Genomic DNA, 15497 nt, shown 5'->3' on the forward strand with positions numbered 1-15497 from the left:
TCATTCAAATTGATGCTGCATTGTATCGTGCTCCCAATCAATAAATTTACACAATATGTTTCCATAAAAGTATTTTCATAATTTAGTAATCCTGAAATAAAAATCTCAAATTTACTATTTCGACTGACCTGAAAGTTCTGGTGTCAATCAATTTTTCAATAGCAACAGCAATTTTATTAGTAAATCAACAAGTTCTAGATTATCATTTAGAAAAAATAATCAAGTTTTCGGTGAATAAAGCGTTAATAAATTTTCTAGTAGCAATTAGAATTGCATATATGTTCGAGTAAATGTTATCAAATAAGTTCCCCGTAAATATATCCTTCGATCTCAATAATTCATAAATCATAAATTAAAAAGCACGAACCCCATCATTTTCACGGGTCCCGTAACTCTAGTATGAATTTCATTAGTACGAGTTCCATTAAAAGTAACAAACAAATTAGAAAGAGGTGTATATAGGAAGCACCCTCAAAAATATGCTTACAAGAATGGATAAAAACAAGTAGCTCAAATTCTAGGGTTGTCAAAGAGGCCCACGATCCGAATGTGAACACAATGATTTAAGGACCCTGGATACTTGATCCCCAAACCCAGGGATGTTTACTTTTATATAACAAAGCGATGTGCTGCTCGAGAATAAAGCTTTAGGTGTTGGGACGGGCCAGTGTACACAATTGCAGGCAACAAGTGGACGATTTGGAGCGCGGGGCGCGGGCGGGAGTGTGTACGGTCTCAATTGGCAGGGGCGCAAGTAGGTTAAAAACGGTAAGTCGGCTGCAACGCTCAGGAATATGTCAAGGCGATGCAGGGCAGAGGTTCCCTAGGAAATCTTCTTAGTGAAAACTCACTTCCCTAGCTTTGGAGAACCAAGTCTGCTGTACTTCGAATGGTAACACGAGTCAGGATACCTTTATCCACAATACCGAATTAGCAGTGACTCAAAAATTGAAATTTCTGGTAGTCTGGGTTAGGCCGAGCACTCAAGAATATGTCAAGACAAGGCAGAGACTCTGTAGGAATTCTTAAGACAGCTATCAAAACCCTTTCTGGCTCGGGAGAACTTTCATTTATGCTGGCTTGGTACCCTAGTTCTAGCAGTGGTGACTCAACAGTTGAATTTTGAAGCTGGCAGTCTGAAGACCGAGTGTTTATGGATTTGTCAAGGTGATGCCTTCAAGAGAATCGCTAGAAACTGCTGGAAACTAGCACGATCACCTGGCTGAACAAATCCTTCAATTTAAGGTGCTAAAATTGTTGATCTACTCTCCTAACTTTGGAAAAGTCTTCTCCATCTAGAATGCTGATACTGATAGCAGTGACTCTAGGGTGCTAAGTCAGCAGCCTAGCTCTTTTGTAGCAGGACCCTACATTGAAGTCCAAAAGCTGAAAATGCTCAATAGTATCAGGGAGATTGTCTATCAAGCTTCATTTTGTGTGCTAAGACTGGTAGGCTCCATGTCGATATTTTGGAGACTGAGTGCACAGGAATGTCTCAAGACCTAGCAACAATTCTCTGTCTCAACTTTGGTGAAGCTGTTCCTAGAGTGCCAACACTGGTAAGCATTGACTGTGACTTGAATTTTCAAAGTTGCAAGTCAGAAGACAGCTACGGAAAGTATCAAGATGATCTTCTAGCAAAGATCCAGTTCCCACAGAAACTTGATCTCCGGATCGAAATTAGCACCGTACCTTTGGTAGCAGTTGGACTCTAGAGGCCTCGAAGCTGAGAGTCCAAAAACTGAAGGTACAAGAATATGCTCACTTTCTGTGATCTGATCTATGGAAAAACCTGCAGCTTCTGACTTGGCAGGGTATCCTGCTGATGAGTCTGCACGAAAATTTTGTAAGCTGAGAGTCCAGCCATGATCCACTGGCCCTGTTGCGAAGACATGCAAACGGTCCAAGTCCAAACAAAGTCACTAGACGGGCCGCAATCGTCGCCGCCGCCGCCGTGGGTCTCGAATTACCTGTGACGGGAAACTTGCTTTCCGGCAACATGAACGCTCGGTGCTGTCCGGTGCTTCTGGATAAATCCTGATCGACTATGGTTTATCATTCGCGGCTGGTGGTCTAGGTTCCCTAGAGGCGTCCTTAGAGGGAACTGTTCACACTCGCGACGATCGAAAGGAGGACGATGAACCCCGATGACGCGATTCGTCCGGCACTTGTTGACACTGTCCGAGGGTTTACGGGTGACTTTGCTACGCTTTGCGATAGTTTGCGAGGTGGAACGGTGTCGGGCACGTCGGATGGACTGAGGGAGGTGGTCAGGTCGCAGTCAGGAAGCTGAGGAGGGCACGTGTCTAGGACGGGTTAGCAGACGAAGAGAGGAAGACGAGGAACTCGCAGGAACAAGGTGAGGAGAAAGAGAGAGAGAGAGAGAGAGAGAGAGAGAGAAGAGTGATGGAGGGAGGGAGAGGGAGGACTGAACGGAGCAGACCGTTTTGAGGCAGTTTTGGCACTGTTACCAGCGCGGACCAGCGAGCACCAACCCCGAGCTGAGCCTCCACCTCCGAAGACGACGACAGCGACAACCACGGTGGCGGAGAAGATGAGCGGAGGTCCCCGCGCTGAAGAGGAAGAAGAGCGAGCGGAGGCGAGGGCGTATATTCTTGATTTGGGCGGATGGAAATCTGAGATTGCTCCATATCGGGCTGTGCGCCGTGACCACAGAGGTGCTCTGTAATAGCAGACATCTGAAACTTCTCTTTCTGCTCGTCTCTCCCTCTCTCTCTCTCTCTCTCTCTCTCTCTCTCTCTCTCTCTCACTCTCGCTTTCTCATTCTCTGTTTCTTTTCCTTGCTTTAGTTTTCGGTTCGAATCGACTCCTTTCGTTGCGCGCCTGTGCGTTTCCTCTTTTTCTCACCACTGTTTAGGCTCACTACTCTTCAGCTGGATTATGTTTCTCCCGCTATCGACATATTGGATTTTTACTTTGATCTTTTTTTATTTGGAGCAGTTTCCATCTCCGTCCCGGATTGTTTTGCGTAACTTCATTACAGGCTCTTTGTAATACACAAAGCGTAAATTCACAAGTTATATAAACAATCACCGTCGAAGAAAATATTTAAATATTGATCCGGACGTTTTATATTCGTTATGATGTTTTAGAAATCTAAAATATATATTTATTCACGGAATATTTTAGAATTTACTTTATTCTCTTACTTTTGTACGCGAAGCGTGGAGAAAAATAATTTTGAATAATATAAATGTAGACATTTCAATAATCAAACAAGTGATATATAGTTTCAGTAGTTGAATAAACATAAAATTGTTGCCATCTCATATGCTGCATCGGGTAACATCAGATTGATTTTCCTAATACCGCTAGGCTGTTTCAATAACGGTTTAATACCACAACTTGATATTCAGGAATTCACTGCTAATAATGTTATTAAACTGATCCCACCACTAGCCAAAACCGCGGCTAATTGACATCCGGATAATCGAGATTCCACTGACGAAAATAGAATGTTACATCTGATTGACGTCATAAGACCATTGTTACTGTAACTTCACGAAATTATTGTGATCCGATCACATTCCAAATTTATGCCGAATCCTGTTGCCAACAAACGACCCGTTTATGTTTGTAGAAACAATAAAACTTGTATCTACTATACAAATACAAATACGAATGCATTCAGGGAAGAAATGATTAAAAGTCTTATTTAATTTTAAATATTTTATGTTTCAGATTGTTAATAAAAATATTTTGCATTCCGGTCGACATCGTCAAATACAAATACTGTTTAACTTATGCGCCCTATTTAAAACACTATTATTATTTCTTTATTTATAAATGGACTGCGGATTTTATGCATTTATGACAAAAATCGGCTGGTACATTTTAAAGCAGTGTACATGTTAAAAATATTTAAGTACATCAATGTATTAGTTTCAGCTTAATAGGATAATTAAGGGAAGAATACAATTTTTATTTTGCTCCTGTGTCCTGCAATCAACGCGAACATTTTCTATTTTGCATAAAGATCCGCATAAAGATTCATAAAAAAACTTATCTAAAAATGTCGAAACAGAAATGCATCGAAACCCACCAGTTGGATGAATGAAAGTGATGGTTGACACGCGTTCGCGTGAAGTGTGCTAGAAAACATTCGCACGCTAATCTCGGTCATTGAGTAACCGTAAATGGGTTAATTAGTAATTGATTCGGGCCGTCGCGTCGAGGCAATCCGAAGGTGTAACAGCGGATTCCGAATCTGACATTTAATTCACAGAGCCCGTCACTGCAGCTACTGTCAATAGGGAGAAACGTCGAGGCGCTTGCACGATAATGTGCCGCGAGTTTATGCGAGTGTGTCCGATACCAGACGGAGGCGTACATTATATCCCGCATAGGTTAAGCCACCCCGCCTACTCGCTCGACGTGTCCCAATACCTGGCAGCGATATGTCAACAGCTACTTTCCACCGCTGGCACCAGGTTTTATCTGCGACGCTCGCGGAGCAACGTTGCGCCGACTTCAGCGACAGCCTGAAACCGGACAAGACCGCCGACAAGCTGCCGTTTTAACAAGCGATTACGCTCCTCGCAGCAGGAAAAAACACCGCCTAATCATTGTTGCCTTTACGCCTGCAAGATCGACTTAACGTTTCACCGTCGCGTCGATTAAGTACGAGGCAATGGATCGGGGAAATCGTGGATCGAGAACAGATTGCATTCTGCCTGTCGCAATCGACACGATCTGGCTGTGTACAGTAACATCTCCGTAACTGTCGCAGAGATCTCTGCTGTAACTGTCAGAATTTATTCTAGTGCAGGGGTCGGCAACCTTTTGAGTCGAAAGAGTCAAAAATTACAATTTATAAAATTTCAAAGTTTCTAAAGAGTCACCAAATTTTTTCTTGCCAACAATAAATAGTACTCGCATAAATAAAGTTTTTTGATAAAAAAAAACCTAATATATTTATTCATAAGAAAAAATATCTGTTCATTCATATATAAGTAGTGTTTTTCACAACAAATTAGATAATATATATGTATATTGTATGTACATACATAACTTTGAGAAGATAATTCGCTTCTAACTCTTTTACTTGAAACAGCAAACTATACGTCACAGCCAAAGCGCTGGTAAAGTCGCCAAATTGTCTTGCGTCGAAAGCGAATTAAAACCTACATAGAAACATCCGACGACGGCGTCATTCGAGAGCTTCCGACGGACTGACGACAGTGACGACTCGTGTCACGGGGGAGGGGTGCGGTGAAAAGCGAGTACAAGTGGCTGAGAGATATAATCGGTGCCTAATCCTCGTTAATCAGTTCAGAACGATTTTTAAATGTTTTTTTTTTATAAAATAAATAATATTTGCGTATGGAACTAAAGAGCCGCAGCTTCACATCCAAAGAGCCGCATGTGGCTCGCGAGCCGCAGGTTGCCGACCCCTGTTCTAGTGGATTCCCCTTGGAGCCATTGGTAAACATGCTCGACAACCGAGAGGTCCGAATATCGGTGAGACTCATACTGAGGCAAACGGAGCAAAAGATTCCAAGTTATCTTATCTCTTTTTTAACTGTTACCATCGTATTCGTCTCATTTTTCTAATTAAAACGACACCAAACACGATATAGTTACGATAATAATTACTTGTTTAATTCGCGATACAGTGGAACCTCGATTATCCGAACGAAACTGTGACACGAGTTTAAAGACTGATTGGGCAGTTTCCTAGCTATAGTATTAGATTGTAGATTTACTGATTCGTTCCATCATTCTGCATATGTCACAATAATTTTTACATTAAGTAGCAGGCAATGTAAAACAATGTAAACGATAACATTAGCAATACACTTTGATTTTCAATGAAAACAACCGCTGAGACCCAACTAAACCTACCACTATTTTAGATTTTTTATTTGACAATTATTGAGACTGGAAAGGTGTTTCCATGGGAATTGATTCAATACATTTTTTTACTCCAGTATATATACACACATAAATATATATATATACACACACATATATCATAGTAAAAATTCACAAAATATAAATAAATTTAATCTTGTTATTTTTATAATACCACACACATTACTCACTTTTGCTGGTCGGTATGTTTAGTGTTAAACATACTATGTAGTCCTGTCACTCAGGAAGCCTAAGTATAGTCATGCCATCTCCGAGCAATAAATAAATTTATGGATGCACGTCATTTGTTTTCGAGAGGATGAACACTTAGCGTGTGCTCGGCTAATAAAAGTGATTTCACAGAAATTGGAGTTGATCAGTTTGGCTGCTGAGTAGCTCGTAGAATAGAGCGCGTAATAAATTGCAGACAACATACACACACACACACACACACACACACACACACACACAGACATTCGTAGACGGACGTGTTGCCGAAGAACGGAGATTGCGCGTCCCGTCATCCGGTGTACAGTTGTGGGAAATACCACTTCTCTGTACAGGCAATCGGCCATTCAAGGCTCATTAACTCGCGAGACGGCGAGTTATGTCGGATTATGTCGTTTCTTCGTGAACGTAGTTTTACCGATGCACACAGGATGCATCGAAAATTCTTATATAAACTCGAACAGGACGCGTCTCCACGAACAAATAGAGAAAGTACAGGTTCTGGGTGAAATAACTTGATTTTCGTAATTCTCTGTTTTGTCGGTCTGATGAATTATTTAAAATATGTATACAGTGAGCCACGAAAGTATTCGAACGCCCTTTAAAACAGAATAACTTTTTTATAATTGAGCGATTTTTTATAATCGAAATCGGTTGACAGGAAAAAAACAACACGCATCAAAAGATTCTATGGATTTTAAGCAGAAACTGATCGAAAATCGTGTAAAACTACGATCTTCACCATTTTCAACCGCTTGTATGTCGTGTGTATGTTAATCGATTTCGATTAAATTTTCAGCATATGTGTAACTACTATAGATCTACAAAACGTATATTTTAAATTTTCGTTAAGGGCCTAAATAAAAAAGTTTTAAAAAATCACTTTTTTATTTTTGCGTGTAACCTTGCAAATTATAATTTTTGGAAAATCTTGTTTGCATATCATTTCCATAAACCAATGCTTCTAATTGATTAGAAAAAATCAGGCCGTTTGGTACAATTATAACGATGTTATTATAATAATGTTAATAAAATATTTTCTGTGTCAATAAATGTATTTACTAATAAATCTAAAGTTAATATTATAACTGGACAGCGGATCTTTATGCAAAATCACAATTTTCAACGTGAACCACAACAAACTGAAGTGAAATAGAAATTGATTTCCTTTCTTAATACGTTTTTCATAGGTTGAAAATAATTCAACAGTACTTTTAAATTATTCTAATGTGTTTACTGTTTCAAATGATACCTACTCATTTCTGCCATAAATGCATAAAATCCGCTGTCTAATTATAACATTCACATCTTATGTTAATAAGATAAACATTTATTTTCATTTGACGTTTGAATCAAATCGATTATTTTCAATTATATTTTATTTAAATTGAACTATTATTTATTTAAGTTTGCACTAGGCTGTTGCAACCCTGATACACTTGAAGATAAGAGAAAATATTTTAACTACATGATCCTCATTTCTATGGAATATTGAACTGTTTTAACATTTTTTGCTAATTGTTTATAAACCGTAAATGCACAAAGAAAATTATTTAGTGTCGGTCGTTTCTCGCTTGTAATTGCCAAAGATCGGAAATGGAATAAAACGATATCGGTCGACTTCGTCTCGATTGAATGCGTTTATCTAGCACCAATAACAATCGATCAGCACGGTGAACGATAAATAAAAAACCAGGAAAGAAATACTCTGGGCGTGCCGCGCATAACAAGCTCGCAATTTTTCCCGCGAATTCCACGATGACTAACAACTACAGTTAAGAATCCAGTGCAACGTTCACCTAACCGCGCATACATGCATCGTTATACTTAATAGTTACTACAGGCACACTCCTAAGTTATCGTTTCCTCTGAAACCCCATAAACTTACGAGGGAAGCTATCGAACCCATAAATTCAAAAAATTACGGAACCTTGCACACGAGTAGAGCAAGTTACACCTAACACAACCCTATTTTTTCTTCTCACATTAAAGGGGCAAAATCAGCCCTTGGAAAAGTTTCAATATTTTCGTGAAATATCTCAAGAACAACAAATGGTACTAAGAAAAAGTTTCAACGGAAGTTGCGTGGTATTGTTGTGTCTACCAAACCGTGTGAAAACAATTTTTAATGCACTTTTTCGTGCTAATTCTCGCATGGAAGGGGTGAAATCAACCCTTGAAAAATATCAATATTTTCGTGAAACATCTCAAGAACAACGAACGATATCAAAAGAAGGTTGAATTGTATTATTGTATCTACCAAACTGCGTAGAAAAAATTGTTTTTTAAATTTTTTTACACAACTTTCTAAATTGAAAGCAAAAACACGCAGAATAATAATATGAATGACTTGAAGAGGACAGTTTAACATCATCCGACAGAGTCGGTCCGGAATTGTGTGAAACGGGGCGATAAAAATGGCGTCGGGCGACGCGATTTTCCCGTAAACCGAAACTAAAAGGAGCAGTTCCTGCGCAGAAACGTTGGACCACCTTACAGTTAGGCCGATCAGTTCGCCCACGCGCCGTTGAAATCTGAAAGGAATACCAGACACCGACTATACCAATACCGTTAAACGCGCTTTTTAGCTGGCGCCTTTTTTCTCCGGGGAACTATTCGAGGCGTGTTGCTTTTAATTTGGCAGTGACGCAACTCGCGCGTCTGTCTCGCTCGTGTGGGCGTTCTCTCTATTAACTCGGTAAAACTATGGCCATATCTAACTGTAGACATCGCCACAACTGTAACGTTGAACATGTACATTGTCAAGGCGACGTGATCGTGTCAATGGATGTGACAAGCGGTCGTGTTAAGCCACTTTGCAATGCGGTCTAGTTCATCGTAGTGAAATACGGGGTCGTAAATAAGAGCATGCCATTTAACTGAGGTATGTTTTGATAGGTGGGCTTCGTACAGAGACAGATATTTAGAGCATAGTTTATATACGGAGTGTCGAACGGAACCCAGTATGACAATATTAACAAACTACTATGTTGGAATAGAATTCTTTGTCGCGGAATTGTACTTCCTTGTGCGAGTTGATTGCTGAGGTGATTTGCAGTAATTTTTTCCTTTGCGAAAATGTTCTCCGCGGCTTTGTTACAGAGTTATTAACGAAAAACACGGACCAATCAGACCGTGGCTGCAGGGGACCGATTCCGGGTCGGCCAATGCGTACGCTCCTCTCAGTGGGACCTCTTGGTGGGCCGCAATCCGTTCGCCAGTAGCCGCGCTCTGATTGGTCCGTGTTTTTCGTTGATAACTCCGTAACCAAGCCACGGAGAACATTTTCGCAAAGGAAAAAGTTACCGCAAATCTCTTCAGGAATCCTGGGCGTCTTTGAAAATAAGATTATCTGTCTTCATTCTTAAATAAAAGTTTCATTTATAGGCAAATGATTGTAATAATTATGTTGTTAGCGAAATAGATGAAATGAATTGTCAGACCAGGAAAGTTTGACGATTTCATTCCGGGACACCACGTACATCATCTCCATGAGTCACGAATATTAAGAAACAGAACAGTTTTACGCGTGAGTCATAAAGTAGCATGAGTCAAAATTGTGCTAATCCGCATCTCGTTTTACGACTGATAAATCAGATCAACTCTTCACAGAGAAGCGTGCTCGACAAGACATTTTCGATCTGGCTTTACAACAATTTCAAAATTTATGACATAGAAAAGTAACTATATTAGAAAAGTAAAAAATTGATCAGATTTCTCGAGAGTTTGGCACTTAACGTGCTAAGCAATTTATTTAATTCTCGATCGTCGATCTTCGGTTTCACAAATTCGGAAAAGTGCTCTAAAGTGCTCTGTTCCACTATCCGAACGGTCATGTCCTGATTAATTCGAATCCCTAGTGCATGAACAATACTGTGCACGGCGCGTCGACTTTTTGTCGCCTTCGGAGCCGGGGATGCCGTAAGATGTAAGATATCAGATCATGCTATACTCAATTAAAACCGAATGAATCGGTTTAGCGGGAGAAAGGGGTCGCGTGCACGTGTCCCGAGCACCTGTACGCAACGTGTCCGGCGAGCAAAGAAATGGCTCAGCATGCAATCTTTTGGCATAACAGAGCAGCGATAGTAACGATCTCCGTGGCAAAAAGCGTCGCGGCAAATGAGGGACACAGTGTATAGTGTATACCTGTCACTTGCACAAGCCCTCTCTGGAACTTTGATTGGACGATCGAGAGACGCCAGTTGTAAAACTTTTCCTGGCTGGTATGTCCAAATGTAAATGTACACATGATAGTTGGTGTCGGTGCTTGTGTACGAGGGGCTTGGGGACATGGAACAGGGAAGAGGGGGGGAGCAGCTATTATTCCACCGTCGCAATCTGTTTCTGGGTGCATGGGCAATTGTGATCGCAGGTAAAGCCCGCCGATCGCTATTGGCAGCTCTCTCTCTCGGTGGAAATTCTCCCACCCCCTGGCCAATACCCACCTTCATATCCCACCTGATCGTGTCCCCTCTTTCCAAAGAGACTCGCGATCGGGGATCGAGAATCGACGAACCCTCCTCCTATCGCCATATGCGCTAATTCGAATGAATATGGCTGCTTCGCCGAGGCGATCTCGTTGGCTCACTCGAAACTCTTACGAGAGATGTTACCCCCGGGTGTATTGGGTACTTGATGCAGTTTAATGTTTATTTATGTGGAAGATATTTTAAGTTTAATATTTATTTATATGGATATTCAATCCAATTTTATTTATATGTGGAAGTATAATTTTTTTATTTATATAGAAAATATTTTCAGTTTATTATTTATTTATATAGAATTCGAATTCGGGGTGTATTGAGTACTTGATGCTGTTTAATATTTATTTATATGGACTTTTTATCCAATTCTATTTACATATGGAAGTAATATTTTTATTTATATGGAAAATATTTTGAATTTATTATTTATTTACGTCGAATTCGAATCCAATCCTTTATTTATACATATAGTATATCTATACTTAAATAAAATAAAGAATAATGAAAGCTTAAAAATAAACACAATCGATAACATTCACCTTAAATCGAAATGACCTTTTTAAAAATGGATCGAACGATTTACATTTTTCAAGTCAATGATTTTTGAATAAATTAGCAAAAGTGCTTTGATTGTTACAAAGGATCGAACCGTAGCGCCGAAAACATTTAAAGATTTACCAATAAATACGATCGATAGACGAAAACATATTTTCAAGTCAATATCTGATTTAATAAAATAATTCTAGCATGACCGGTATTTTATAAAAGTTTTACGTAATTCCTCGTTATTCGATGATTTTGAATGGTTTTGACTTCCACCATTTGCCCTAAACGGCTCCCATATGCCCGGTGACGGGACGCGGCAATCAAAGTGTTAACACAATAAACAATAACGTGATGTTCTGGCAAGCAGATTTAATTTCTGAATGTAAAAAAAATTTGATTCGGTGTTATGTATCCAGTCGTTTCGACGATTTAAATTGCGAGAGAGTGACGTCGGCCATTTACGTAACGCAAGCCGAGCAGCGTCCGGTGAAAAACCGTAAGAATTTAGGAATAAACAAACGCATAACTGGTAGAGACGCGGCGCGAGTCGCGAGCGTGGGTGCCAGTATTTTCGTTCTAACCTAATTCAGTAGTTCTAGGGTTACATGGTGGCTTCCTAAATATAAAATCTAGCGCGCGGTTCGCCGTAAAATGTACGAGGGCGTGCGCGCAAGCATTTTTTACTAGGAACAATGGACATTCAGTGGAGCAGCATTTCTCAACCGTTCTGTTATGCTTGCTGGTACCGTTGAAACGGATGGAGCCGTTCGCCATTTTCCTTTCATACTGCTAATTCTTGCGAAATTTCAAAATGGAGTCGCGAGCGATACCGATCGAACGGGACACGGCTTTCACGCCGATTGTTTCAAACAATTTAGCAGACGTATCAGAAGGTGCAAGTCTCGAGGAGATATGTCTGCTAAATTAAAAAATTATTCAGCGTCGTATAAACAATTTATAATATATGCATATCGGTTTACAGAAGCGTTCGAACGCTCGAGTGCAAATTTACAGGTTTTTCACCGATTGTTTCGAACAACACAGCGGGTACGTAGCAGGAGGTAAGATCCGAGACTTTGCAGTCGGCAATTAATTATCGAAGTATGTATTTTGGAAAAAGTTGTCGGATCGGTCATTAAAACGGCGCGGCGAGGGCAATGAAAATATGGTTTACGAAAGAGTCAATTAACGCAGAAGTGAAATGTCCGATTGATTTAAACGACATTCTTCCCCTCCCCGTTTAAACCAACAAGTACAGGGGGAGAGGAGGAGAAGGAGTAGGGGAGGGGTGGGTTACAGAAAAATCGTTGCGCATTACCATAAGAGGCGTACGTAAAAAGCGGCTGAAATCAGGATGTAGTTGTCGAATATAAAACTAGTTCTGCCCACGTAATTACGGATCGATCGCGGGATCGATAAGCAAATGAGTTCGCCGAGACGAGTTCTCTTAATTAAAAATGATGGAACGATGTTTTCGAGACAGGTCCCGAGATAAATATGCGTGGCGTGCCAATGGCATCGATCACCCGGTTGGTTCGTAAATGGATCTCTCGTTGCGCGCGCGTACCTACCTCATTATTCCGGCGAGGCTGAAACAACATTTCACCTATGCAAACTGGGCCCCTCCACGTCGAAAGAAAGCCCGCAATTAGAGGTGGTATCACGAACAAACGGGGACTACCGTGTCATTAATCAAAACGAGACAGAAACAATTTAAGAAGCTACCCCGGCAAGGACTCCGCTCGCGTTCCTCCTCGGGTACGCTCTGCTTCCTCGCGAACGATTAGGTTCGACGCTCGAAATCGCCGCCGTTAGTCCACTGACCGGTCCCGAATTGTTTTTTTAAATTATTAGTATCACGATTATGTGCAGGATGAGTCACGTAACTGTACCTACATTTACTTATAAACTACTTGTTACATAAAGTACATCAAGCAGTGTGTCCTCTGCCGCCAATCTGTCGGCAGTTTGTTTACCGGGAACATGATTGAACATGTATTTGACGTTCGAATATTTTTTGAACTGCTTTCTACCCCTTACTGTTTACGAGTAAATTTAAATGGTCGTGTGACTCACCCCTCCAGATTGCGCAACAATAATCTTTCGCGATAACAGCATCGCAATTAGACATCGATCCATCATTCGCCGCACAGCGACGTGTTTCGCTGCGTCGAGCGAGCGTAGTCCAAGTGAGGCCGACCACATCGAAAATACCTCTGAAACAGGTGTGCTGCTCTTGGAAATAGAATAGGCGAGTCCGCGAATTGGCGTGAGACGTCTGGCGGCTCTGTCACGACGGGCCAGGATCTCTACGAGGACAAAAATGACTTGCGCAATTGGAACCCGCCTTTTCGAAATTTCTCGCCGGAATACAATGCCGTGTTGGACGGCGATGTATTGGTCGCGGGTGGGCGAACTCGTTACGACGCGACGTCTCATTAGTCAATGTTCGAACGGTCCGAGAAATAAAACGAAATTATGTCGCAGACCCAAGGTCGCGAAACAAACGGCCCTGTGGCACACGGATACGCATAGAAGGAACAAGAGTTTTTTCGGGGCCGTTCTCTGACGTCATACAGATTTCTTTCGATACGAGACGACGACGTTCTTTCCGCAACTAGAAAATGCTCCCTCTTCTTCTTGCGAAATTGTCCCATAAACTCCAACTCAAAGACAATGCCGAATGGGTACTCTCATCCGAAATAAGGCTGTTGCTTTCACGAAGATTCGACTCTTCGAAGATTCGAAGGAACGAAGGCAACTTCGAAATTTCAATTCGTATTCACTAGACTGTGGATCTTTATGCATTTCTCGAAAAATTGAGTAGATGAAATACGAACTTGTTGAAAAATTTAAAAAATTCAAGATGTCAATATATGATTTCTCCTCTATCAAAATCATTAATGGAAGAAATAACATTAAATTTAGTTTCTATTTCTTACAATCGATGCAGACAATTTCTATTTTGTGAATATATATTTCTAGTTTCTGAAATCGAAGCTTCGAAATCTCCTACCTTCGAAGGAAAGTAACAGCCCTAATTCGAAATACAGCGAAAGCCGTCGCCTTATACCAAAAGAAAACTGTGTTGATCAGAAAAAACGTCATGTAATTTTGAATACAGTTTTTTGAAGTGATCGAAAAGGCTGCTTGGTACCAGTTGCTTGATGCAGACAATTTTTATGCATTTGTTGTAAGCTTTTTCGCATCGTCTATTTGTTAATTTTGATTCGAGGCCAAAGGAGACCGAGAGTCTCGAATTACGGGATTCCGTCGGAATCGCAGACGCTGATATTTACGCGGCAATTAATAACCATTTATTGACTCGACCGTTACTCCCACGCGATGCTCAAGGTATTCCCAGATGACACGCTGTGATTTACGAACCGGCTGGCTTTGTTTAATAACGCGCCCGTGTATGAAAGGTACCCGGAAGATTCTCCTCCGATGGGAAGATATCGAGGAGTTCTGCCATTTGGAATCGCGTTGCTCCTCAGATAGACATAGCGGCCGGCCGGTACCGTTGTGGTGTTGTTCTCCCAAAACCAGAAGTACCTAACACCAGCTGCACGCACTCTCCGACCAGACATATCCTGGCGAACCAATCGAACGAAACATTCTCGAACCGTGCATCGACTTTCGGTCCCTAACAGTAAACTAAAGGGATAGTCTCTGTTATCCTCTCTGCTGCATCTGCAGGGACGAAACACAAGTTTTCCTTTGGTATATTGCAAGACACGATTAAATATATATTCTAAATATATTTTTCACTAATAATTTCAATGTAGCGAAAATAATATATTTATTCTCTTAAAATCTTCTAATCTTTTCACTGTTTTAACCCAACGGTGCGCGCTGGCTGGGTCTGCTTTGACCCAGTGTATACAAAGCAGAGTTGGGCAGGAATTAATTACATGAGTAATTAATTACATCTTCAATTCCAATTACATGTAATTGTAATTGTAATTGCAATTACTTTCGCTCAACCAGTAATTGTAATTGCGGACCACAATTACAATTACAGTGATTCGTCAAGTAATTGCAATTCCAATTACAATTACATGTAATTGTAATTGTATTTCTGCAATTCCAAATTACAGTAATTGGCAAGTAATTGTAACTGTAATTGAAATTACATTTTGCCCAACTCTGATACAAAGTTAATTACTTAGTTTCTGGCAATTAAAATGATATGTTGATCCACTCGTTTAATGCAAGATTCAGTAGAACCTTCATTATTCGAACACTCGCGTGATCCACTGGCTAGTTCGGATAACCGAGGTTTTACTAAATCGTGGATTAAACGAGTAACCGTAGTTCAAGTTGTATCGTGTTTCGTGTCATTTTAACCAGAAAAGCGTC

The 15497-nt window shown here is 40.6% G+C and overlaps 1 protein-coding gene across 3 annotated transcripts in view; it reads right to left on the bottom strand.

Moving 5' to 3' along the window:
• The window catches only part of LOC143218159 (uncharacterized), a 49659-nt gene that overhangs the window by 12890 nt on the left and 21272 nt on the right, over positions 1–15497 (bottom strand). The window contains exon 1 of one of the 3 annotated variants that reach the window (XM_076443190.1): positions 13212–15093. The exons of 1 other annotated variant lie outside the window; for it this stretch is intronic. In XM_076443190.1, coding sequence (XP_076299305.1) covers positions 13212–13266 — 55 coding nt within the window. In that variant the 5' untranslated portion in view covers positions 13267–15093. Of the gene's footprint in view, positions 1–1970; positions 2631–13211; positions 15094–15497 lie in introns of those variants that run through there. One more of the 3 variants, XM_076443191.1, reaches the window with a different exon arrangement.

Source organism: Lasioglossum baleicum, chromosome 18 (genome assembly GCF_051020765.1).
Source record: "Lasioglossum baleicum chromosome 18, iyLasBale1, whole genome shotgun sequence".
NCBI classification, from domain to species: domain Eukaryota; kingdom Metazoa; phylum Arthropoda; class Insecta; order Hymenoptera; family Halictidae; genus Lasioglossum; species Lasioglossum baleicum.